The sequence below is a fragment of the Neovison vison genome, chromosome 2 (assembly GCF_020171115.1).
Source record: "Neovison vison isolate M4711 chromosome 2, ASM_NN_V1, whole genome shotgun sequence".
Taxonomy (NCBI): domain Eukaryota; kingdom Metazoa; phylum Chordata; class Mammalia; order Carnivora; family Mustelidae; genus Neogale; species Neogale vison.
The window spans coordinates 13,996,121-14,022,429 of record NC_058092.1 but is presented as its reverse complement, the minus strand read 5'-3'; the positions used below and the strand labels follow the sequence as shown (position 1 = coordinate 14,022,429).

General features: G+C 51.9%; 1 protein-coding gene across 2 annotated transcripts in view; it reads left to right on the top strand.

Moving 5' to 3' along the window:
- The first annotated feature begins 485 nt into the window (after positions 1 to 485).
- The window catches only part of CAPZB (capping actin protein of muscle Z-line subunit beta), a 125,967-nt gene continuing 100,143 nt past the window's right edge, over positions 486 to 26,309 (top strand). The window contains exon 1 of one of the 2 annotated variants that reach the window (XM_044237303.1): positions 486 to 589. In XM_044237303.1, coding sequence (XP_044093238.1) covers positions 587 to 589 — 3 coding nt within the window. In that variant the 5' untranslated portion in view covers positions 486 to 586. The remainder of the gene's footprint in view (positions 590 to 26,309) is intronic. The other variant, XM_044237304.1, reaches the window with a different exon arrangement.

Genomic DNA, 26,309 nt, shown 5'->3' with positions numbered 1-26,309 from the left:
TCGGTCTCCGGGATGGGTTCGCCCCGCGGCAGCTCTAGTTCCGGATCCGCGCGGGAAAGCGCGTGCACCGGGCGGGGCGGGGAGGGTGGGCAGGGCCCGACCCTTCCCAGCCCGAGCGCCTTCCGCGTCCCCGCCCGGGAGATCCGCGCGCAAGGTCCCCCAGTCACCCCCGCCTCTGCAGTCCCAGGGCCGGAGGTGGGGCATGGGTGCGGGCGGAAGCCCCCCGTCCCCGCCCAGTCCTCGAGTCCCCGGCCGGCCCGCCCACCCCGCCAGCCGCCGCGCCCCGCCCCGCCCCGCTCACAAGCCCCGCCCCACACTTCCCTCTTCGGCGAACCTCCCCCCGCGCCGCGCTCCATACTTGGCGATCGCCGCGGCCCTGCGCGCTCATTGGCCGAGAGCCGGCTGCGTGGGGGCGGGCCCGGGCCCGGCCGGGGCGGGGAAGGAAGGTGGCGGCGGCCCGGCGCGGGGGGAGGGGGGCGCTGACCCGGATGTTCACTCCTGGGCACCCGGGGAAGTGGAAGCGCCGGGCCCTGCTGCGGGGGGGAGAGCCACAGACGCCGGGACCGGGACCGCCGCCGCCGCCACCATGGTAAAGGCCCGACGTCACTCTCTCCCAGGCCCGGGGGCCCCGCCGGAGCTCAAGTCGCCCCCGCCGTCCCCCCACAGCCCCTGGCCCGAACAGGGTGGGTCCCCCGGGTGGGGGAGGGGCGGGGTCCCGGACCCAGGTGGACACCATCGCTGCCGGCTCAGGAGGGGGCTGCCTGCACGAGCACCTGGGCTGGGCAGCGACCCTGCCTCCCTCTCCCAGCCCCCGCCTTTGGCTCAAGCTGGAGTCCCACTCTCCGCCTCTCGGTCAGGCGGGTCTCCCCCATAGCCCAGGCGAGACCCTCCTGGACCCGTGATCCAGGCCGGGCACCCCACTCCGGTGATCCAGGGTGGTCCCCCTTCCTCTTTGCCACGGCCCGGGCTGGTCCCCTTTGCCCGTCCCCGCCGCCGGGCTAGGCCGTCGTTTCTCCCTCCCGTGGCCCAGACTGGGCTCCCCTCCCTGTGGTTCGGGTTAGGCCTGTCTCTTCTCCATGGTTTCTTTCTGGACCCCAGTCAACCCCTCCTCCAGTGGCCTCAGTCTCGATTTGTTTGCCCCGCTCTTCATGGCTTCAGCTTAAATCTTCTCTTCCCTCCTTGGCCTTAGTCTGAACCTCCCCCTTCTCCGCCCGCGGCCCTCGCTGGACGTTAACCCCCGCCATCCCTTCCCCGGACTTCTCACCGCTCTTAGCGTAGCCTGCGTCAGCCCCGCTATCCTAGGTCCCGGGGTTTACCTTCCTTCCGAGGCCTTGGTCCCTGCCCTGCCCCCGACCCAGATAGTTCCTCCCCTCTGCCCCGGGAGGACCTTTACCGCCTCTAGGCAGCGATGGGAGCTCTCCTGCCCTTGTGGGGCGGGTGGTGGTCCCGGGGCTGTGCCTTCGCAGGTGGAGGGTTGCCTCCTGGGGAGGCCGCCGGCAGCGAGCGGGCGAGCGAGGGAAGGGCGGGCACCTGTGTGCCCTGAAGGCAAGAAGGCAGCGCCGCGCTCTGCGGGCCCTTTTTCGTGGCCACTGCCTCCTTGCTCAGGGTGCACTGCCTGCGGGATGCCGTGCCCGAGCCTGAGTCGCCGCCGAGGAATGAGTGTGGGGGGGGAGCCGACAGGACAGGAATGAACGCACAATCGCCCTTGTGAGGCTGCAGCCCTTGGGGAGGCCGCTGGGCCGCGAGGCCAACATATGGCCTGGACACGATGCACCCCAGCAGACGCAGCCTCCCTTTCCCCCTGAACTGTCAGCTCGTGAGGGTTGGAACTGCTGATTATGGAGGTACCTCGGATCAGGTGAGCGGGACTTGGAGAAAGACAGAACTGGAAAGAGAGTGAGCCGGCTACTTCCACTCGTGGTGTTTGTTTTGATAATGAGCGGGGTGCTCTGGGGCTCTGTGACTGGCTTGAGATTTCACCGTGGCCTCCACCAGTGAGCCTGCCCTGCCTCCACTTTGCAGCCTTCTGCAGGGCAGGCTCACCACCCGGATTGGAAGGGCCAGAGGGCATCTGCCTTACATGGTCGAGGAACCTTTGGAGATGGGCAAACAGAGCTCAGGCCATCCACCTGCTCTTCCTGCCCAGTGCTGGCAGGGGCTTGCATGTGAACTTTGGGCCCCAAAGTGTTTTGAGGATCTCAGTTTCTTGTTTAATGAAGTGATGTGGCTGCTGAACCAGGATGACTAATTAAAGAGTGGCTAAGTTTTTTCTTGCTGCCTTCCTGTATATTGATTAAAATTGTGGCTTATTGAATGCTATTTTAATAGCCATTTTTAATGCTGTTGGACTTCTCCAGTGATTATGTTGCCCAAAGGTGACCCCACCCCAGGCATGGGTGGGGAAGTACTCCAGGACAGGTTTGGGTGAGGACGGTGAAAGTGGAGTGAGGTTTTATTAATTTGCTGTCAGGTCAGAAGCAGGGGAATGTGGATCCAGCGGCCAGGTGGGGCTACTTAGGGCAGTGTATCTGGCAGGGAGGGGCATCATGCCTTAGCTCTGATTCTCCCAAGGTAGTGGGAAATGCCCATATCATGATCCAGGAGGAGCACAGTGACATGATTTCTCACGAGTCCTGTATTGGGGTTTTATTTGGACAGTCTGAAAACTGTGGAAGGGATGGAGGAAAAGGGCTAACATTTCTTGAGAACTGCTGGGTGCCTGGTCCTGTGCCAAGCAGTCGACCTGTATGAGCCTCTTGAACCCACACAGAGCCCTTGGAGGGTAGTGGCTGTCCTTGTTCTACAGGTGAAGCTGTAAGTGGAGTGACTTAAATCAGGGTGTTGCTCCATCGCTGAGAGCAGGCCCAGCAGGCTCTAACCGCCATCCTCCCCATTGTCCCAGGCTGCTTCTGTGGCAGGAGATAGAAAGGACACTGTTTAGAAAACAGAATAATGGGATACTCAGGGATGGCAAGGGAGGACCAGCGTTTACTGACTCTTGCTTGTGTTCTGGGTCCTTTACATAAGAGACCTCTCCTAGCAGTGTGGTAGTCCGCTGGTGGTGCAGGCATATCTGGCCCCAGGCCAGGGTGTGAGTTCCTTGAGGGCAGGGGGTTTTCTTTTGTGCTTTCCACACCTGCACAGCTGGGGCCTGGAACATCACCTGGCTCTGAAGGAAGTGGCATAGAGTGCTCTTTTAGGTTGTGTCTCAGTCCATGAACTCAGGCGCTTGGATTTTCATGCTCCTTTTCTCAGTAACTGGTTCTTAGTATCCTTCAGGCTTAGAAGTAATTTCTGACTGTGTATTGTCAAATTGATCCCTTACATGGACACTCTAATAATCCAGACTAGACAGTTGGGTGAGGACACGAGTGGTGATGTGGTGTTGTGTAATAGGTAAATGAATTAAGGCCACTGTGGTTTTTATTTTCAGTAGATTTGATGGTAGAGAAAACAGCTAGCTCTCTATTAGCCATGGAGGGAAATAGCAGTTTGAGAGTCTAAAATGCAATGGACTTTGAAGTGAATTCCATGATTTTTGTTGGCATCAGCTAAGTGCACAGGCAGATGAAATGTATTTGCATGCATTCCCTTAGCAGGCAACAATCTTACTGCTGTAAGCTCTTTATAGTTTCAGAGCACTTTTCCTTACACAGCTGTAGCTTCTGACTCGGGAGTGATTGTTCTGACTTACCAGTTCTGATTCCAGGGCCAGCTGGTGGGGCTGCAGCAGTGAAAGGACAGGCAGGCCCCCTCAGGAGTTGTCCCTCCGGCTCACAGATGGTTTTGCCTGGCAGGAGCTGATAGAAGCCTATCACATTGCTGCAAGGTGAAACAATATAGTTGACGCTAATTTGTCTTGGCTGGGCTCCTGTTATGGACCCAGACCCCACACTATATACAGCCATGTTCATTTAAACGCAACTGGCCTCCTTGGTGGAAGGGGTGCAGAGGGTAGCCAATAGTCAATAGCTTGGGATTGAGCTGATAAATCAGAGTTTGAAAGCAGATATTCCTATTTATAACTCGGAAGTCCAGTGCTGCTTTTACATTCCATGGGGGAGACCAGAGGACAGGTGACTAACAGCCCAGGGAGATGGGAGCGGGGCAAGTACATAGACTGGAGGCGCCCGCATCCCAGGCTGGGAGATGCTTGCCAGTAGGCAAACACAGAGGGCCTCGGGGCACCTGAAGCTATAGGACGGTGTTGATTCTGTGTATAGTAAGTGCCTTTTCTGCACAGCTTTATGTGTTGAGGACGCACTGATGAGCAAGACACGGGTCCATCCCTCACAGCTTACATTCTGGGGGTGGGGGAATGTCACTTTACCTAAAATTGAAGAGGGAAGATCCTTGTTTGATATGAGGGCAAGCCACTTGCATGAGACCCGGCAGGAGATTTAAGAGAAAGTGGTGGCTTGTGCCTGGTTTCGCTCCCAGAGCGTGTGTCTGGGAGTGTGTCTGTTCTTCCTGCTGCTGTAACTGTGGAAGCAGATTGCCCGGCACACCCCCCTGTTGGTTCCTCTGCACCCCGGCAGCCCTCCTGCCTGGAAGTGTGACCTTGTGTCGCCGCGGAAGTCCTGCCCTTCTGACCTGCGTAGCGGCCATTGATGGAGGAGCTCCTGATCCAGAAACATGGCTCACATGATACCTCCCCCAATTTACTTACATGGAACCTAAAGCTTGAGCGGTGGAGCGGCCCGTGAGAGTGGCGCGCCTGGGCCTCGGAGCTGGGTCCCTCTGACTCCCGTGCTGGAGCTCACTTTGCCTCAGAAGCCGAGAGCAGAAGGGCCCGTGGCTCTCGCAGCAGATCCCGACAGTGAGAGCGGGGTGTGCAAGGCCAGAGGCTGCAGACGTTAGGACCAGCTACAGCAATGCCAGTTCTAAACCTAAGCTTTCAGAGAGTCGTGTTGCAGCTTGAGGAGGTGGGGGTGTATGTTTTTAGGGCACCAGCCATGTGCGTGAGCTGTGCTGGGAGCTTTAGCCCACTGCATCCGGGCCTCAGCCCCGCCAGGACAGCTCAGCCTTTGGAGGGAGGCAGCACAGGATAAGCAGTTAGGACCGGGAGCCCAACTGCCTTGGGATGAGAACAGGACCTCCTCATAAGGCTTGTTTCGAGGATTAAATGAGACAGTAGGCCTCAAGTCCTTCCAGCAGCATCGGGCACGTAATTACATACATGCTCACTGTTACTAGTCTTGTCACCGTGTTACAGATGATGTTCGAAAGGGTACGTGGTGAGGCCCTCCGTGGCTGTGAAGTGAAGGAACTGGGTTTTCTGAGCCCAGAGATAGACCCCTGTCCACCGCTCCTGACTGCCTGCTGGCGTTCGCTTGGCTATGGGCTGTGTCTTGAAGAGTTTCTCTAATAGAGCCCGAGGCTCTACTTCCCCTGCAGAAAAGGCTTCTGTGCACAGGACATGGCGTGTTGTCACAGCCTGATGCTGTCTGTCTGCAGTTTGGATGCCTTGTCTGTGCTGGTGGAGGCCCTTGTGAATCCTTGCCCTCTTTCCCGGACTGGGGACAGAGCTTGTGAGCTCCAGGCAGCAGGGCCCTTGTCTGCCTGGTTCCCACTAACCGCCCCACACCTTGCGTTGGTTGCCTGGGCTTGTAGGTGCTTCATCATCGCCGAGTGAAGGCGTGGAGAGAGCTGACCGGTTGCACTTTGTTTGCTGCCTGCTCCGCGGAATGTGGGCTTTGGCGTTGGGCGCATGTGGGTTGGAGTCCTGTGTCTGCCACTCTGCATGTGATCTGAAGTGGGGCTTCTCCTCTCTCGACTTCAGTTTCTTCATCTGTAGCATGAGGATAACATTTTATCGGGCTACCGGGAGAAAGATGGGAAAAATTGTAAGCACTTAACCCAATGCTTGGCACACAGTGGTTGGTAGCTATGATTATTCTGTCTTATTCTGCATATGGGAGCGTAAGGGGCACCAATAGAAGCCATAATCCCTGTCCTTTAATCAAGAAAGGGACACAGGATACATCCAAAAAGTTGAGTGCAGCAGAAGGACACAGTATAGAAAAGGCTTAAATAGCATGGGGAACTTGTCTGCTTGGCCTGCGTTCTACTTCCTCCAGGAAGCCCTGCAGACCACTTAAGCTCACAGGCAGTGGGTGGGGGCTGGGTGTGAAGCCCAGGCAGAAGGCTGGGGTGCAGTCCAGGAGAAGCCATTCTTAGGCACTGCCTGGGACCAAAGCAAAGTTCAGGGGTACAGTCAGCCTTGTGCGTTTGGAGACCAGCCACAGAGTGGACAGAGCAGGTGCCTCAGTCCCGGGAGTGTGTTGGGGAGCGCTGGAGCTGCTAAGCTCAGGAATTTGCATTCGATCCGGGACAGTGTGGAGCCAGCTAAGCATGTGGCGGGGCAGGTAGAAATTGGAGGAGGCTGGCAGAGTTGTGGTATTTTAGGAAGCGTCATTAGGCCGTGGTGTGCACAGAGGCCCCAAGAGGTGAGTGATGGGTTGGAGGCATCTGCCAGTACCAGCCTGCGGGGTTAGGAGGGTCCCAGGCCCTGTGAGGCCACGGGTGTGAAAAGGAACACATGGTTGAAAAAGATAAAGTTAGGAAAGCAGAGTGAAATGCTGTGATTTACCACCTCTGGGGTTGAGGGGGACGCTTCTGCCACCCTCTCCCAGCTCTCTGGTTAGGTGACTCCTAACGTCCCCACCCACCCTCTTCTGATAGGGTGCTTTATCATTGATCCAGCTGCTATTTCTGGTCAGTTTAAATCCTAGATAGTAGTGTCTGCAAAGCCTTGATATCCTATTAACAACAGAGCCTGGATTTTAGTGGTTAGCTCAGCTGTTTCTGTGTCTGCAGGTGGCTCCCAGTTCTGCAGGGCTTGCTGGCCTTAGGCTTAGGGCAAACAACCGCCCAAGACAGCCAGTCTGCCCAGGGTGGCAAGGGCCCGCTGAGGGCCCTGCATGGTGGCCCGAATAAATAGCAGGAGCTGGTTTTTATTGATCGCTTTTTTTTTTTTTTGAGTTTTTTTTTTTCCAATTTATTTATTTTCAGAAAAACAGTATTCATTATTTTTTCACCACACCCAGTGCTCCATGCAAGCTGTGCCCTCTATAATACCCACCACCTGGTACCCCAACCTCCCACCCCCCCGCCACTTCAAACCCCTCAGATTGTTTTTCAGAGTCCATATTGATCGCTTTTTAATACCCAAAGCAGCCCTGTGAGGCGGGTTCTCATCTCACCCTCATTACGCAGGCACAGGCCAGCGAGAACCCAGGCCAGCCTCCGTAGTCTGACCCTGGAGCCCGAGCTCTGGACCTTCGGCGCTGCTGCATCTAGGTTTTTTTCCCCATCCAGCCGTTCATTCATTCCATGGATGCTCACGGAGCCATCAGACAGACCTAGTCGAGTATGAGTTTTACATGGAGGAGGTGGATGGACGCGGGGAAATCTTAGAGTCTAACGGCCTGGGGCCCAGGTGCAGACCCGGCTGGGTGAAGTTGAAGTCTACACAGAAGGGCTTGAGCTTAAGGGAGCCACTTGCTTTCCCTTCTCCCTCCTGGTCACACCCCAGCAGCATCTGGAGACTTACGGAAGGGAGCCTTCCTCTGCAGCTTTGCTAGTGAGAAGTCTCCAGTCTAGTAGCCCTGTCTCTTCCAAGACAGCAGCCCCAGTGGCTCCCATCAACCTGTCCCAGGGTGCGGTGAGCCTGTGTGTGGCAAGTGTGGATGGTGCCTGGCACTCTGTAAGTGCAGCCCGAGTGTTGGCCGCGACCTGGTATTTTACGAATATGGACGCTTGCTAGGTGGTGGCCCACCGAACCTGCCAGCCAGCCTGGAAGGCAGTGTAGCTCCCCCGTTCTGCTGAGAGCCCAAGAAGTCCCCTGCTAAAGGCTCGAAGTCTTGAGGGCTTGCAGTCTGGTTGGTGTTTTCTGGCCATGAGGGCCCGCAGTTGCCCCAGCTCAGTCCCTGAACGTCCCCACCCACCACAGAAGGCTTCCTGCTCAGAGTTTGTTATGTTAATATTATCTGGGCTTACTGTTCCAGAGGTTTCTCTGAGATTCAGGAAGAGGATGCATTCAACATTTACCAAGTTAAATATTTTTTTTTTAAGATTTTATTTATTTATTTGACAGAGATCACAAGTAGGCAGAGAGGCAGGCGGAGAGAGAGAGGGGGAAGCAGGCTCCCTGCCGAGCAGAGAGCCTGATGTGGGGCTCCATCCCAGGACTCTGGGATCATGATCCAAGCCGAAGGCAGAGGCTTTAACCCACTGAGCCACCCAGGCGCCCCCCAAGTTAAATATTTTTAATTTAAAATTTAAGGTTGTGAAAAGATGCTTTTGCATGTACTTTCTGCTGGGCTGAGTAACAAGCAGCCTCCTGGGGGAATTGTGTGTTTTCTGGTGGTACCAAATGCCCTCGTCCTTATCCGTAGCCATGATCAGTGGATGGAGGGTTTGGGATTGGCTCGCTCTCTCTGATGTTGCTACACAGGGTTCTCCGTGGTAAGGCTTTGGTCCTGAAGGGGTATGTCTGATTTCACAGGGATGGGCTACATAAAGAGTTTTTTTGCTAAGAAACTGAAAGGGGGAGCTTTTATCCGCCACACCTCCTGGTGAAAAACCCGATTTTAGCCACTGTGGCCACCGAAGGAGCTACTCTTAAATTTCTCTCTGTCTCATCTCTCTGGCTTTGATTTTTTTTTTTTTTTTTAAAGATTTTATTTTTATGTAATCTCTGTACCCAATGTGGGGCTTGAAATTACAACCCCGAGATCTGGAGTCGCATGCTCCCGTGACGGATATGGCTTTGTTTTTGTCAGTCCTTTTCTTTGCTGAACAGAGCCGGTCTGCTCACCAACTGGCCCTCTCCCCGCCCCCACCTTGTAGTCACTGGGGCTGGATGGCACCACTGGTGGGCACACACCCCTCCGCAGCAGGGCCCGCATTGGGGCCCTTTCCCTGCTTTGCTCTTGGAGAACGTCCAGGGCAGACTGTGTTTGCTTCCTTGCCTACCCCCTCCTGCCAGCTGGGGACCACTGGTCGTCCTGAGATTTGAGTCCTCTGACTTGGTCTTCAAGAGTGCCCTTGTGCAGTGGGAATTGCAGGTGCCCGAGTTAGCAGTCTTCGTCCCTTAGGTTATTGAGTGTTTCCTCCCGGGTTCTCATGGGTTTGGAAGGTGCCTTCCTTCTCCCACTGTTTCTGCTGAATGCAGTCACGACCTTTAATTCCCTCAACCCAACCCTGTGATGGTGGTTTCCTCATTACACAGAGGAGGGAACTGAAGCTCGGAGAGGTTGAGGAGCTTGCGGATAGGCCCCCAGCTGGTTAGCATCCCCCTGCGGGCCGGACCCTCTCAGAAGTGCCTGCTTCCTGAATTATGCTACCCCGCCTGTCCTGCGCGGATTCACCAGGATGCTTATTTTAAAGATGAGGAAGCAGAGGTTGAGAGGTTCACCTGCACGTCCAGCCGTGGTGGCTGAAGTCTGGATTTAGACCTTAGAAGGTTTTGTTGCATCAGGCTGTTAAAATGAAAGTGGCTGGATCTTTCTGAGCTGTGGCCTGTTTTTGCAAAGGGGATATGTCTTAGCCGGCCGTCAGAAGGGTCGTGTCTTGATATTTTGGGTAGGGCAGTGGTTCTTTGTGCATATCTTAGTGATGGTGACAGCCTCCCACTGACAACTGTTGGTTGAACAGAACCTTGCAGGACCCACTTGGCATTTTCCTGTGAAGCTCCAGCCCAGTCCAGGGTGCCACACATGGTGGCGGGTTGCAGGGCCTCTGAGGGAAAAGAGTATAGCTGCCAATTTCAAAGGCCATTTGACCTTAAGCAGCGTCAATTGGTGACCCTCACAAAGATATTTCTTATCCTGAGGAAGGAAGATGGATGATAAGTGCCCCCTCAGAGTGTGAATGTCATCGCGGTGTCCTGCTGTTCCTGGCACATGGGCCATTGCGACGTAGGGTTTGTTGCATGAGTGAATGTCTGTTAGGCCTTTAGTAAATGTGAGTGCCCCTCCTGCTTCCAAGTGTGAGACTTTCTGGCTGGGCGGAGTTGGTGTCAGGGTCACTTTAGGTAGAGGTGACAAGAATGGAAGGAGCTGGGCAAGGCCTGCCTCCAGGAGGGGGTCAGTGCACCCTTCAGCTCTTCAGGCCGCCCTGGCGTTGAAGGTTTCTGGAGGCGCTGGCGGTGGTGGGATCAGGGCTTGGTGAGAGCGGTAGTCCTAGAGGCTCTGCCTTTCGCTGGTGGCTCTGCACGTGGTGCGCACCCGGCACTTGGTGCAGAGTCACGGGACTGGCCTGGACTTCCCGAGTGATCGCAGGCAGTCGGGGTTCCACCAAGGGGTGGTGAAGGGCCAGGCCGGGAGCCCGAGTTCAGATTCAAGCCTGCAGACTTGGATGGCTTCCTTCTCCCTTCCTCAGTTTCCTTGTTGTGAAATTAATACATGTGAAGCCGGACGCAGTGATGTTATTGTTATTAAGTCAGTAAGGACATGGTGGTGTTATTAGAGACGAGAGTCTTCACATGCTGTTGGAGCCGGAAGAGACCTCAGGCCTCAAGGTGGAAACTCCCTTTGCCTGGTGTTGGAAGGAATTTAGACTTTGTGTCCTGGCTTATCTCGCAGGGAAGTGGTCCTTCTCCCGTAGCTCAGGGGAAACTCCTGTCGGTTGTGGGCCTTGCCCTGCTGCACCTGGCTATCCCCGGATACGGTGTCTGAAAGGGCGCTTTGGTTCCAGGTTATAATAAGAGTCACTCTTCTGGAAAATGGCTCGAGTGGCCAACCCTGAAGTGCCAGTCCCATTTGGTATCCAGGCCTTGAGGGGAGCACGGCGTGGTGCTAATCAGTGATGCCTGTCTTCCTACCCCCCGGACCCCTGTACCTGAGCCATTTTCGTCTCTGCTGGCGACGGCAGGGGTCCGTAGGTGCGCCCAGCTTCTGCTAACCAGAGCTGCATTTGTGAGCTCGCTGTCACAGACGGCTGCGACTTCACTGCCTCGGGGGGGAGTGTTCTGAGGGCATGTGTGGGTTTGAAGGTAGAGTGTTGGGGTTTAGGGGGAAAGGAGGCAAAATAAAAGAAAATGGGCAGAGAAGACGCTTGTTGGAAGGCAGCCTGTTAAGGTATAGTGGGAGGAGACTCCTGGATCTGATTTCTTCTGTGGGTGCCCATGAACTGTGGGAGCTTGACCTAGTCACTTCATCTCTCTGAGCCTCAGCTTCCTGATCTGAAAAATGGACACACTAGCCGCCTCTTCACCAGCAGCTAGAGGGTTAAATAAGAACAGTGTGCATGAAGTGCTGTGGCTCAGGCCTCCTATGTGGGCATTTAATACAGGTTCATTACTCTCTGTAGGAACTTCATCATTCATCGTGTGAATTACATCATACCGTGGGGAAGAGAATTGAGTTGAATCTAAAAATCCCTGCCTTGGGGCGCCTGGGTGGCTCAGTGGGTTAAGGCCTCTGCCTTCGGCTTGGGTCATGATCCTGGGGTCTTGGGATCGAGCCCCACATCAGGCTCTCTGCTTGGCGGGGAGCCTGCTTCTCTCTCTCTCTGCCTACGTGTGATCTCTGACAAATAAATAAAATCTTAAAAAAAAAAAAAAATCCGTGTATTGAAGAATACCATCATCTAAAAAGCAGATGTAGGGGCACCTGGGTGGCTCAGTGGGTTAAAGCCTCTGCCTTCGGCTCAGGTCATGGTCTCAGGGTCCTGGGATTGAGTCCTGCATCGGGCTCTCTGCTCAGCGGGGAGCCTACTTCCTCCTCTCTCTCTCTGCCAGCCTCTCTGCCTACTTGTGATCTCTGTCAAATAAATAAAATCTTCAAAAAAAAATTTTAAAAATAAAAATAAAAAGCAGAGGTAATGATCACAATGAGGGGAAGCCCTGACTTTCTGGCTTCCAGGGGCCGTGCTCTTAGCCTGGGCAGCCCTCCGCACCTCAGCCTGGGGGTTTATCACGCAGGGGTCTTGCACTGGGCCAGTCTGTGTGCCGAGCACTATGGATACCGTAGTCATCTAATCATGTAATCTATACCATAGCCCCATTTTGATCATGGCTCCCCAAAACGTTTTGCAGATGTGGAAATGGGAGCCCAAGAAGTTAAGAGGTGTCTTGTACAAGGTCACACAGCTAGTAAGGAGCAGAGGTGACCTTTAAACTCTGTCTTCTGGGGTGCCTGGGTGGCTCAGTCATTAAGCATCTGCCTTCGGTTCAGGTCATGATCCCAGATTCCTGGGGTCGAGTCCCACATCGGGCTCCCTGCTCAGCTTCAGAGTCTGCTTCTCCCTCTGCCTCTGCTGTACGTGTGTGCGTGCACTCACTCACTCTCTCTCTCAAAAAATAAATAAGGATCTTTTAAAGAAAACAAAAACCAAAAACCCTCCATCTTCTGATTCCAGGTTCCAGTTGTCAGTACTCCGGGAAGGCTGGCCCGAGGATGAGGTTTTTATGTACAGAGGAAAGTATGTTGATGGTTCTAACCAGTGTTTAGTGCTTTTGTACCTTTTGCAGCTCAAAGCATACTGTGTTAGATGGCTGCCCCTGGTTCTGTTTTGATGACTTGAAGCACATCTTAAGATGCTGCAAGAATGAGGGGCACCCAGGTGGCAGCTCAGGTCATGATCCTGTGGTCCTATGGTGGAGCCCTGTGTTGGACTCCCAGCAGGGAGTCTGCTTCTCCCTCTCCCTCTGCCCCTCCCACTGCTCATGCCCTCACTCTCTCAAATAAATAAAATCTTTAAAAAAAAAAAAAAGATGCTAAGGAACTTGCAGTGGTTGTGGTTCTTCGTTTAAAAGAGAGCCGTGTCTCCCCCAACGTAACTGCTAACCTGTAGTCACAGTTTGGAATCACTCTTGAGACCCTGAGCGCCCTGTAGTCTTTCTGCTTGCCCTTTCTCCTCTGTCGTGTGCACATCCAGGTGGACTGAAATAATGGAGTGTGGGGTTATAATAGCTGTTACGTCTATGTGACCACGCTAGCATTTGAATTCAGGACCAACATACTCCATGCCCTCGCTGGGTTACACCTGCTGCGAGGGCCAGAGAGAGCAGAGACGCTGTAGTCGTCTGCCTACCTACAGAACCAGTGGAATTAGTCCAGCCCCAAGAGGTAAAACCAATCGAAGATACTGGAAGAGATTCTTTTCTTTCTTTTTTTTTTTTTTTAAGATTTTATTTATTTATTTGACAGAGATCACAAGTAGGTGGGGGAGGAGGAAGCAGGCTCCCTGCTCAGCAGAGAGCCCAATGTGGGGCTTGATCCCAGGACCCTGAGATCATGACCTGAGCTGAAGGCAGAGGCTTTAACCCACTGAGCCACCCAGGCGCCCCTCTGGAAGAGATTCTTAACAAGCAGAGAGCTGACAGTGCTAAGCTGTGGGTATCGGCACCTGTCTGCAGCGTGGGTAGGGTCTCCGTAGTTTCCGCTCGGGGAAGCCTCTATTCCTTTTTGTCCTATTATTAGCAGGAGGTGATATGCCTGGAAAATGGGTCCCGTCTTCATGTTTTCTTAACGACCTTGATTTCTTCGTTCTTCCTTTAAATCACTTCCTCCGGAACGGATTACCCAGCTCTTATGTAGAATTCCCTTGTCCTTTTGCATATCAATAAAAACTGTAGGGGCACTTGGGTGTCTCAGTGGGTTAAGCCACTGCCTTCAGCTCAGGTCATGATCTCAGGGTCCTGGGATTGAGTCCCGCATCAGACTCTCTGCTGAGCAGGGAGCCTGCTTCCCTTTCACTCTCTCTGCCTGCCTCTCTGCCTACTTGTGATCTCTGTCAAATAAATAAATTAAATCTTTATAAATAAATAAATAAAACTGTAAGGCTTTTCCTCTCTTGGTCACAGCCTGTGTGGTTTCTGGGCTTGCTGAATTCCAGATGGAGTGTACGCAGGGGCATCCTGGGAATTTTCCCCAGGATCCTGCTTTTATTTTGATTCCACAGTATCTGTTTGGTACATATTGATTTTTGGGGAGGCATTTCTTTAAATAACAAGTGAGAAATGGTTGCCATGGTCCCCAGGGAAAGGCCCTCCCATCATGTGACTAATTGGCAGAACATGGACACACAAATAGAGTGTTGGACCTCCATATGATGAGCTCAGAGTGCCTTGTGAGCCATTGAGTTAACTAATAAAATCCCAGGAATTGAATTCTGTAACATGCCGGAATCTCTCAGGAAAGGAAAGAAACAATTTCCAAGCCTCAGATCACGGGCGGGCGGGCCGTGTGTTGTAACAAGTACAAGCAGATTCTAAGTCAGCTGAAGCGTTCTGCAGGCCCTCAGAGTCAATAAGGAAGGTACTAGCATCTGTCGCTACCTACTTTACTTAGCACTTAACATGCATTATCCTCTTTAGTGCCCAGATTTCTCCTAAGCATGGTATCCTGTGAATTTAGGACTTTATGTAAATCATAATTATGGAGATTTAGAGACTTGATGTAAATTGCTAGTAAATGACAGAGCCAGATTTGAACCTGACTGTCTTGACTTGAAAGCCGTTGCACATAACCTCTGCCATCGTGGAATTTTGCTGCACACACAGGGCTTGAGGTTTGTCCAGATTCTACAGAAAATCACTAGTGCAGTTGGGATGAGAGTCCTGTTTTCTGCTGCAAAAACTTTAGTGCGTTTGGAAACTCATCTTTGGACATGCTTTTCCAGTGATGTGTGCAAAGATCACACTTTCCAACATGACACAGCTTCGTGGCAGTAGGGTCGACCAGCCCACAAAGCCCGCTCCCTTAGTTAAGAAGAAATCTAGGGACAGGTCTGGACTAAAACCAGGGTCCCTTTGATTTTAGCTCCTGCTTTGTTGCCGTGTCCATAAGGGACCGTGATTGTAGCGGCCAGGCTCTGGGGAAAGTGGCTGTCCGCCAGTCGGTTGAGAAATGGAGGTAGAGCAGCATCATGGTATGTAATATCAACCTAAAACCAGCTGTTACAGTGCGATTGTAGCAACACCTGGGGGCTCAGTGGTTGGGCGTCTGACCCTGGATCTCAGGTCAGGTCTTGCTCTCTAGGTCGTGGGTTCGGGCACCATGATGGGCTCCATACTGGGTGTGGAGCCTCCTTAAAAAAAAAAAAAAAGAAAGAAAAGGAAAGGAAAAAGTGATGGTGAAAGCAAAGCACCGAATCAGTCTGTTCTTCGTAGCTCTCTAGAATGTTCACGTTAGAATTACCTACCTGCTTGGGGCTGTGAGGATTCAGTCAGTGACCAGTTTGCAGACACTACTGTGTCTCTCCGTTGCAGTGGATATTGACTCTTTACCTGGACACACACACACACAGATGTACGTTTTCCCCTCCTTAGAGTCACTTCCTTACACTGTGTCCTCAGCAGTGGGTTGTGGGGTGAGGAGGACAAGCATTTTTCTCCCCACACGTGCTTCCAGTCCCTTCACCCTCCCAGGTGCTGTCCCGACAGCCTCTGGCTCCAGGCTGCCCTTCTGGCCCTCGGAGCCGACCCGGCCTCCCTGCCTCGCCAGCTTCCATTCCTCAGCCTGGCTTCCTGTTCTGGCTAAGTGGAGAGAGCTGCTTGCCTTCCCACAGAAATATCCTATCTAGGGTTAAGCCTCCCTGGATTTTGCCACGTCCGTCTCCATAGCAGATCTGTTAATTCATTTTTCTTTAAATTGCTTATTTTTTTTTTTAACCTGAAGTTATTTAGGAGGGAAACTGTGTCATTACCATAAGTGGAAAACCAGTACCCGATGCCTCAAGTAGAAAGTATACATGGAAGTAGACTCCTCTAACTTCTGATGTAAGAGATGCTTATCTGTGGACCACTTAAAATTGATGGTGGCCAGAGTCTGGCTGCCTTCCGCCTCTGGGCCTCAGCTTGCAGCATCCCCCCCACCCCCTGCCTTCCTCCCTTCCGGTGTCCATCCGGCTTACCGTTCAGGGACTGGCTCTGCTGCTCGTGGCCGCCAAGCTTTCTCTGACTACTCCAGCCCTCTACATCCTGTCTGTGTATCCATCCATCCGTGCAGAAGCTTAACAACGCTCTCTGCTCTCCTTGGAGGTGGGCGTCGTTAAGGTCCCTTCCATATCTTTGTAGGGACCATTCAGAGAAGGGGACACCATCTGTCAGAAGAACCTCTTGGTGGAAGATAATCACGGTGTAAGGGGGTGTGTGCAGGTGCAGCAAAGAGGGTGTCTGGCAGAGGAGGGGAGCACTGCAGGGGTCCCGGGGAGAGGCTTTTGCTGGAATTGAGATGAAAGACTGATTTGCCAGGAGGACAAATGGTGGGGACGCAGTAGGCAGAGAGAACAGTGTGTGCGGGAGAGCGTGGCACATCAGAGGAACTGGCAGTGATTTAGTTGTTGGAGCCAAAATGGTAGGGGTGGGAGGGTTTGATGCCACCTGGTAGGGGTCACTTGTTAAGGGGCCTCTGATTTCATCCATGTCCATTTCTGCCCTCCCTGTACCCTGACCTGACCTCTACAACGTGACCTTGCCCCATGAGGTTTACCAGTAGTCTTCCCGTCTTGAGTAGTGGTGGTTCATTGCCCATCCCCCTCCCCCATCATTATTTGCTGAGTGCCCCCTGTGCTCTGTGCCGAGTCCTGGGGCACTTGGCCAAATGAGAGGGGGACCCTGTTTTCAAGAGCTCACAGCCTGGGGTGGGGAGACACATGGCCATCTAGTTGGGCGTGAACACCAATGGCAGGGGCCTTGGGAAGCTTCCTGACCCCAGTCAGGGATCCCTCTGGAATGTGACAGAATTATTTTTGAAAGTTCTTAGTGTTTTTCCTTTTATTATAAAAGTACTGTGTTCATCATAGAAAAGTTGGGAAATACAGAAAGGAACCAGCAGCCCTGGTTAGCCTTTGGTGTTTTGCTTCAGTGTCTTTGTCTCTGCACAGTTTTTAAAGGGTTCTCATGGATTGCCTTCATACTTCTGTGATTTTTATATGTCATGCTGCTTTTCACAATAATTTTCTTGTTATAAAAAGGTCAGGAACGTTTTAGATGAATATTTCAACTGGGTCAGACTGTCATTTGCTTAACTGTCCCTCCCCCTGTTGTTGGATAAGTAGGGGTTAATTTTTCTTAATGTTGAGCTGCAGGGAGGGTCTTCCTACAGGGCTTTTTTTGGTTCTCCTTATCTGTTTATTGCATGCTATGACTTTGTTCCTGTAGCTTTGTCTGGGATGTGAACTCCTTGCCTTGGGAGTATGAGCTCACCCTTCACATGTGATTGTGTCTTGAGGTGTGAACTTTCTCCCTTCACATGTGATTGTGTCTTGAGGTATGAGCTCTCTCCCCACCCTTGTGATTGTTTCCTAAGGTATGAACTCCCTCCCTTCACGTGTAACTGTGTTCTGAGGTGTGAACTCTCCCTTCACATGTGATTGTATCCAGAGGTATGAACTCTCTCTCTTTACATGTGATTGTGTCCTGAGGTGTGAACTCTCCCTTCACATGTGATTGTATCCTGAGGTGTGAACTCTCTCTCTTTGCATGTGATTGTGTCCTGAGGTGTGAACTCTCCCTTCACATGTGATTGTGTCCTGAGGTGTGAACTCTCTCTCTTCACATGTGATTGTGTCCTGAGGTGTGAACTCTCCCTTCACATGTGATTGTGTCATGAGGCATTAACTCTCTCCCTTCACATGTGATTGTGTCCTGAAGTATAAGCTCTCTTCCCACCTATGTGCTTGTGTCCTGAGGTATGAGCTGTCTTCCTACCTACATATGTACAGTCACCACGATAAGTGAATTAGCAAATCCTGAGCCACTGCTCCTAGGATAGATGCAGGCTACAGTCCCTGGGATCCGCTGGTCACAACATTTTTGTCATCCGATTATTGCCTAACCAGAAAGACAAATGGTATCACTTAAATGTGGAATCTAAACAGCTCAGAGTGAAACTTAGAGAGTTGAACAGTGGTTGCCTGGGGCTGGGGCAGAGCAGAAGTAGAGTTTGGCGAAAGGACACAAACTTTCAGCCATGAGAGGAATGAGGTCTGAGGATCGACTGTGAAACACAAAAAAACCTCATTTTATGTGTGTTTCTGGTTAAGGGCACCTTTTGATAGGGTTGGTTCTTTCACATTGCAGTCCTGCCCCGTCTGGACGAGGCCCCTCTAGCACACGCACATGCTCTGTAGTATACTCAGCCTTGTGTTTAGGAACGCTGGACAGAAGCAGGCTTGGGCGCCAGTTTTCGACCACAGACCCAGCAGAGAGGCAGGTGTGGGGGAAAGGGGGGCGCTGAGGAGACCACGGTGCAACAGCTGAATCCAGGAGCCGAGCGCTGCCTTGTTCTGCCTCCAATGGCGCGCACATTGGGCAGTTCAGAGTCGTCCTTCTGCGCGTGACTGGGGGGGCCACCAGTGTCGACTGGGGGGTTACAAATAACATTTTAGTGAGCAGGTGAATTTGCAGACGTGGAATCTGCAGATCGTGAGAACCAGCGGTGCACACAAGATGCCAAACGGGTGTAGTATATGGCCACCTCGTGTCTGCCTGGCAACACGGAGGCAGTCACAGTGATGGCAATTGATTTTTTTTTTTTTTAATTTTTAAAAATTCATTTAGCCAGCTTGTATACACGATTAGTTTCAGTGTAGTGTTCAGTGACTCATCAGTGGCTTGTAACACCCAGTGCTGGTCACACCGCGTGCCCTCCTCCTTGCCCATCCCCCAGTTACCCATCCCCTCACCCCCCTCCCCTCCAGCCACCCTCAGATTGTTTCCTGGAGTCCAGAGTTTCTCATGGTTTGTCTCCCTCTCTGATTTCTTCCCTTCAGTTTTCCCTCCCTTCTGCTATGAGCTTCTGTGCTGTTTGTTACATCCCACATGAATGAGACCATAGGATAAAGTGACGATGTTTTAAAAACAGGATTTTAAGGTTGCCTGGGTGGTGCAGTTGGTTAAGTGTCCGACTTGGGTTTCAGCTCAGGTCATGATCTCAGGGTCATGAGATTGAGCCCTGCACTGGGCTCCGAGCTCAGTACGGTGCCCGCTGGGATTCTCTCTCCCTGTCCCTCTGCCCTCCCCACTGCACTCAGACATGCACTGTTGCTCTCTCTAAAATGAGAAAAATGAAATATAAGATTGTAATAGAATTCTTCCACAAGTTTTGAATTGTTGTCGTTGTTGGGAGGGGAGTCGTGGGGGAAGCATACCCTCTGCGAGAATTAGAGCTGGTTTCCTAGTAGTGAGTGACGCTCAGAGTCTGAGGACACTTGAGTGCCTGGTTGGGCGTTCTGCCTCTTAGAGCGAGTCTGACTCCAGTGTGATCATAACTTCCTTTGTGTCCCTGGGATTTTATTTATTTATCTATCTATTTATTTATTTAAAAAAAAAAGATTTTATTTATTTATTTGACAGAGATCACAACTAGAGAGAGATAGAGAAGGGGAAGCAGGCTCCCCGCTGAGCAGAGAGCCCGATGCAGGGCTCGATCTCAGGACTCTGAGATCATGACCTGATCCGAAGGCAGGGGCTTAACCCACTGAGCCACCCATGCGCCCCTCCTTGCAGATTTTAGATGAGCGGCCCACTCCTAGGTCCTTGAGGGGTGGGTGGGTGTGACTCTGGAGAGCCTTGCTGCCCCGGTGTCTTCCAGCCACACATCCTGCCTCCAGCCTCCGGCACTGGTGTGGGGGGGGGCATAATGAGGTATTTCGTGAACCCAAATTATACTTTAAACCAGAACAGCCCTGGGCTCTTAGCAACTGGGAGGCTCTGAGGGGGACTTCCGGCCCGCCCCCAGGAATTTAATGGAACCAGGCAGCAGAAAAGAAAGGAGAATCTGATTGTGACATCTGCATCCCTGAGGCAAGAGACCGGGATTGAACACTCACGGCTCAAGTATCAGGGGCCGGGTGAGACTACCTTGGCAGCAGTTTTGGGGTGGGAGGACTGTTGGCTTGGGCTAGCAGAGCTTGGGAGTGGGGAGTGTGGGGCATGGACGCCCTCGGCTGCCAGCAATCATTCCCTTTGTAAGGGCTGAGCTACCCCCGGGGCTCCATACCTCTGCTCCTCTCACTGTTTTACGTTTTCCTCTGGGTTCTTGCTTTGGCCTGCTGCCAGGATGAGCCCAGGGTCATGTAGGTTGGGTGTCCCTACTTGGCCATCTGCCAGCGCACAGTACCATATTTCTATGCTACCTTGATCATTATTTATTTAATATTTTTCTTTAAATTGGCTCGAGCCTAACACCTCAGTCTACTTTCGCCTCTTTCTAAGCAGAAACATCTGTAAGATCATGTTTGAGGTGCTGTTTACATTACATTTTTTCTGTATGTGTTATAAATTGGTGAGCACAAGACCCCATTTTTCTGTACCCCTCTAAAACCTCTCTCAGACCCCAGGGATCTGCAGAGCATACGGGAAATGGTGCAGGGGCAGAGGGCACCGTTCCAGGACAGTGGAGCCCTGAGTACAGGCCTTGTCTTGGCCCCCGATGGGCTGTGTGATCTCTGGCAGGAATTTTCTTCCCTGCTCCTTCTTCATATTGGACCGATGAGCACCAGGGTCCCTCCAGGCTCGAGAAATCCAGGCTGTGCCTTCTAGTGGTACCTCTCGTCTCCCAACTCCTCAGACCGGGGTTCAGGATTCTGACCGGGACCTGTCATTCACTTACTCCGAGAAGTAGAGATTTCAGATTACTGCAGCTCAGGAACATTTGTCTTCCCTCGTGCTTCTCATTTTTATTTGGGTTTCAGCGCTCATGGTTTGTTAACCAAGGAAGCGGCTTGGTCTGGTGCAAAGAATAAGGCCTTGGGGCCTGGCGGCATCCTGAACCCCTTCCATCCTTCTGGCCTCCTTCTCGAACATGGGAGTGGGTGGCCCCCATGGCAGGCCTGTCACACTGAGAAGGAGGCCAGGAGCGCAGAGCTCTGTGGTGTGTGACATGCTGCGTGGTCACTGTCACCTCTGGCCCAGGAACAGAGTTGTTCTCGGACACAGATGTCAAGACCGGTTCCTGGAGCCATACAGCCTGGGTTTCTGTCCTTGCCCCTCCATTTTCAGCAGCATAGCTTTGGGTGTCATTTAACCCTGGGGCTGGTGCCCCATCATAGTGTCTGTTGGAGGGTACACGAGTTGAAACAGGTAACATGCCCCCTGTTGCACCTGGCATGCGGTAAGGGCTCCAGGCATGCTGTCGCTGGCCTTGGGGCTATTAAGGAGTGACACGTGTCCGGTGAGTAGCAGCACCTGGGGTACAGTAAGCGCTCAGTAAAGGGTCATCATTGTTTTTCTACTAGCACAGTGGCTGGGGGGCTGGGCCTGTGTGGGGAGAGAAGATGATGATTTTCTACGTTTGACTCTCCACTCCCCCACCCCTTTAAGGTTTCGTGCCTATAACTCACCAACAGGAACCCGGCCTTGGAACCGGCCATGGGTCGATCACCCTGCCCCAGCAGAGCCAGTGCCCAGAGCTCTCCTTTGAGTCCGATGTAGAAAGAGTTGTAACTCAGCTTTGGAACAGCAATACAATCTCAAGATTAAAAATAAAAATCCTTGCGTACGGTTCTGTGTAATGAACAGTCTCCCTCCTGTCCTTGCCCTCATGGGCCCATCTCCCCCAGCCTGCCTCTCCTTCCCCAAGTCCAGGATCCCACACTGGTAATATTTCCAAGTCTCTGTTTGGTTGTGTTTATCAAGGCATTATTTTCATGCACTGAAACTCACCAGTTTGAAGTATACAATTTAATGAGTTTTGGTAATAGTAATGGAGCCACCACCATAGTCAAGTTGTAGGATAGTTTCCTCCGCCTAAAAAGTCACCTGTGCCCCTTTGCTTCTCTCCTATTGTCCCTACCCCATCCCTGGACAACCGCTGGTCTCTTTGTTACACTGGTTTTGTCTTTTCTGTAAATTCATAGAAACAGAATCATCATATATTGTCTTTTTTTTTTTTTAAGATTTTATTTATTGGGGGCGCCTGGGTGGCTCAGTTGGTTAAGTGTCTACCTTCAGCTCAGGTTATGATCTCAGGGTCCTGGGATCGAGCCCCCAGGTCAGGCTCCCTTCTGGGTGGGGAGCCTGCTTCTCTGTCTCCCTCTGCCCCACTCACCCTTGTGTGCATTCTCTCTCTCTCAAAACCCTTTTTTTTAAAGGTCTTTAAAATATTTATTTATTTGACAGAGAAAGCACAAGCAGGGGGAGCAGCAGGGAGAGGGAGAGGGAGAAGCAGGCTCCCCACAGAGCAGGAAGCCTGATGCAGAACTTAATCCCAGGACCCTGAGATCATGACCTGAGCTGAAGGCAGACGCTTAACCCACTGGGCTCCCCAGGTGCCCCAGTATGTTGTCTTTTGTATTTGACTTCTTTCACTTAGGATTGTTTGAGATCTGCCCGCGTTGTTGCACGTATTGAGATTTTATTCCTTTTTCTTGCTGGGTGAGATTCTGTCGCATTCCACGGTGTGGGTGTATCGTTATTTGTCCATTTTACCAGTCCCTGAACATCGGAGTTGCTTCCAGGCTTTGGATGCTGTGAATGATTCTTCTGTAAATCTTCATGGGTAAGTTTTTGTGTAGACGGGTTTCTTAACTCATTTCTTTAGGCGTTAACACACAAATACAAGTCACTTCTTACCCTGCCCTGTTTGTAAGTATAAAGGGTGGAGTATTATTAAAATGTTCCTACACTCTGGGTTGTGTTTGTTTTTGTTTTAAAAGGGCCTCCCTCCCACATGGAAGGCTTAGATGAATCTTTAATTTGGTCATATGTCCTAGCATCCCAGGAGCTAAGGGTGCCAGGTGGCCTTCCTGGCTCCTGGAGGGGCTGCCAGCCTGCTGGGACCCCAGACAAGGTGGTGGAGGCGGGCAAAGCCGCAGAGGGGGTCGCTCTCTAGGTCTTACTCCATGTTGCGTGTCGCCCTCTGGGTCTTATTCCACTCTTGCTCATTGGACCATTCAGAGGGGCCAGTGGGAGGCTGTGCTGGGCTTAGGCGGGGTCGCATGTGTATTTTGGCATTAGAATTAAATTGTAAAAGAAATCAGCTTGTGCACGAATATATCTTGTTGCAAGACCATAGGAACTTAGCAGAGGCAAATTGCTGGGCTTCTGATGGTCCTTCTATGTAAGTGAGCCTTGGTGAGTGGACCACTGGCCTGTTAGAAGCGTGTTCAGTTTACTGATGTGGGTGGAGGACACTGTGCAATTTATGTGTTTGCTCAGAACACAGGTAATTACACTGCTCTTTACTTTTTTACCTGTCCCTAGTCCTGGTGTCCTTCTAGATCCCAACACCGTCACTCCCCCAGTAATACATTGTTTGCAACATCCTGACGGAGATTAATCTTGTTAAGAATATGCAAATTTGCATTTAAAAAAAAAAAAAAAGGAGGCTGATGAGGTCTTTTTCTGATCTTCTGGTAGTGCTGTTACCAGGCAGTTGGATTTGGGAAACCGGATCACTGTGAAAGAAATTAAAGTGTTTAAGGATGTCTTCTGTCCTCTGCAGCTGTGCTGTCCACTGGAACTTTCCGTGATTCTGGAATTGTTCTGTATCTGTGCAGTCCAGCAGCCACCAGATGCAGGTGGCTCTTGAGCACTTCACATGTGTCTAGTGTGATTGAGGAACCAAATATTTAGTTTTATTTAATTTTTTAATGAACTTAAATAACCAGGTGTGGCTAGTGGCTTTGGTGTTGGGCAGTGCAGGTCCAGGCGAAGGTTGATGCCCCCCTGAAACATTCTCTTTAACTTAAAACATTATTCTAGATTGTAGCCGAAGGGCATGCCATTAAATGATTGAAGTGATTTTAGAGCAGATTGGGTGAATATGTTGTTTCATTCTCAGTACTACGGTCTGTGCGCATAGCACCCTCGTGGGTGCCCTCTGTTGCTGCGGCACTGAGCTGGGTGCTGGGCTGGGCAGTCCGACGTTACTCGGCTCAGCTGACCTTCCTGGGGTCTGGGTCCCTCTGTACTGAGGGTGTTGGACCAGATGGACCAGACTGTATGATTTTATCTTGGATGGCAATAGCGCTTATTTACTGAACAGCCCTGTGTGCCGGGCGTGGGATTCGAGACATTAAATAAATGCGTTGTCTCATTTAAATGGATGATTTAATCTTTGTCCCAAGGAGGCTAGTTCTGTGAAGCTCTCCTGGTTCCACAGATACGAACGCAGAGGCTCCGTGAAGTCGTTTACCTGGAGCTGGGACGTCCATTGACTGTAGAGTTCACATACCCACTCAGATCTGCCTCATTCTGAGCTCGTTTTCAGTGAAGGCTTTATTTATGCAATGGCTATGTTAAAAATAGATCTGTTTTCTTAAAACACTTAAAGGCTTGTTTTAAGTAAAAGTTCAGTCATGTTTTTTAAGAGCTCGGCTTTACAGCGGTGCTGCAGGCGGGGTGGGTGGCTGTGAGGGTTAGGAGCGAGGCGAGCAGGTGGGGTGAGCAGGCCTGTGTCCCCCTCCACCAGGAGCTCCAGGAGTGGCAGTGGGCGTGGGGTGGGGAGGGGAGAGGCGGAGCTTGGTCCTGAAACATCCCTTGCTGCTGTCCATGTCCATTGTGTGTCACAGAGACCCGTGGCGGATGGCAGGGCTTGCTGTTTTGGACTCAAAGGTTGACTACCCGTCTGCTTCCTGGCTGGTCAGCCTTGTGCAAGTCACTCCGCTTCTCCAAGCCTGTGAGCTTTCACCCCCACACCCACCAGCAGTCCTTCTGGAGGCTCTCCTGGGAACCCCACTGTCCTGGGTGCGGAGGAGGCCGCAGTGGATGAAGCTCGTGATCTGTGCGATGCGGGCTCTCCCACGCATCCTTGAAACAGGAGCGCTGGTTCCGTGAACTGCCTCATGGCGTTTTAGAGAGTAAGTGAGACCCGACTGACAGCTCCTGGTGCCCTTCTGGGAGACAAGCGGCTTTCCTCGAGGCACATTGGCTGCCTGCAGACAGCCCTAGCAGCTGTCCCGAAGGGCCAGGACACCGTCCAGCTAGTCAGAGGGGGCGGGTGACATCGGGGAGACCCCTAGCACCGTGCTGGGCCCTGGGGCGGCCTTCCAGCATGTGCTGTGGCTTTCTCCTAACACCTTTACCCTTTTTTGGAGAAATTCTCCCATGTGGGAACTCGGAAGTAGAGGCTGTGAGGTTGAGCTACGAGTGGTAGGAAGTTTCAAAAAGAAGTAAATCAAAGCGGCTCTCTCATTGTCTTTTTTAAAAAAATACTTTGATTTTTCTGTTTTTCTCACTATGAAAGTAATACTCTATTTAAACTTAGAAACATGTGATGAGGAAAAGGGAACCGTCCCTGAGTTCCACCCTCCGAGAGTGCCAGGAGCCTGGTGTACGTGTCTGTGTAGATATTTTCTGCGTGCACACTTAAACCTCTTCGAAAAATTGCTCCACCTCTGCAGATGGCTCCTCAGTGTCCCTGTCCGTCAGATCCTGTTTTCTGGGCACGAGGGATCCGGGTACTTCACTGAATAGCCTTGGTCTTGTCCCAAGCCCAGGAAGGGGGAGTAAGCATGCTCTTACTCAGACATTGGCCTGAAATGTGGATCCTGGGTGCAGTGGGAGGCCTGCTGAAGGCTGGGCAGAAATAGGGGAGTCCAGCATGGGTACCCCATCCCCTCCCCCTCACACCCACTCAAACACCTTGTGCAGAAAGCTGCAGCACTTGACCTTGTGTCCTGGCATTTTCTGACCCAGTGGAGGCTTTCTGCCCTTTGAACTTAGAGCTTAGAAGTGCCATCTCCACATCGTGGCAGGTGGAGAGGCTCATCTTTCAGAATTGGGCTTAAACATGGTGAAATTGATGTTCTTTGGCTGTTTTCTTTTTTCTTCTATTTATTCATTTTTAAAGATTTTATTTATTCATTCGGCAGAGATCACAAGTAAGCAGAGAGGCAGGCAGAGAGAGGGGGGGGGATGCAGGCTCCTTTCTGAGCAGATAGCCCGATCCCAGCAGAAAGCAGGGCTCAATCCCAGAACCCTGAGACCACGACCTGAGCCGAAGGCAGAGGCTGAACCCACTGAGCCACCCAGGCGCCCCAATTGGCTGTTTTCTCTATCGGCTGTTGGGTGTCCCCCTCGAAGGATCTCTCCACGTGTTTGGATTACAGTGCTGTGCAGCTAGGCCCTCAGCCCCATCAGCTTCCTGACACACTGGGGTGTTTCTTTACATTAAGATGGAGTGGTGGCATAGAATAAGGACAGATGCTGTGAATGCCTGGAGTTATTAAAACTTAATTGTAAAGCTATTAAGCTGAACCATATGACATTGCCATTTTTGTGGGCTGACAGTGATTGGCTATTGGCAGTTTCATGTGGTTCAGTCTCCGAAAGTTTCACTGTGAGAAGTTTGGATCATAGAAGGAATAATCACTTGTTAACAGACTTTAAAAGTGATTATTAACAAGTCCTT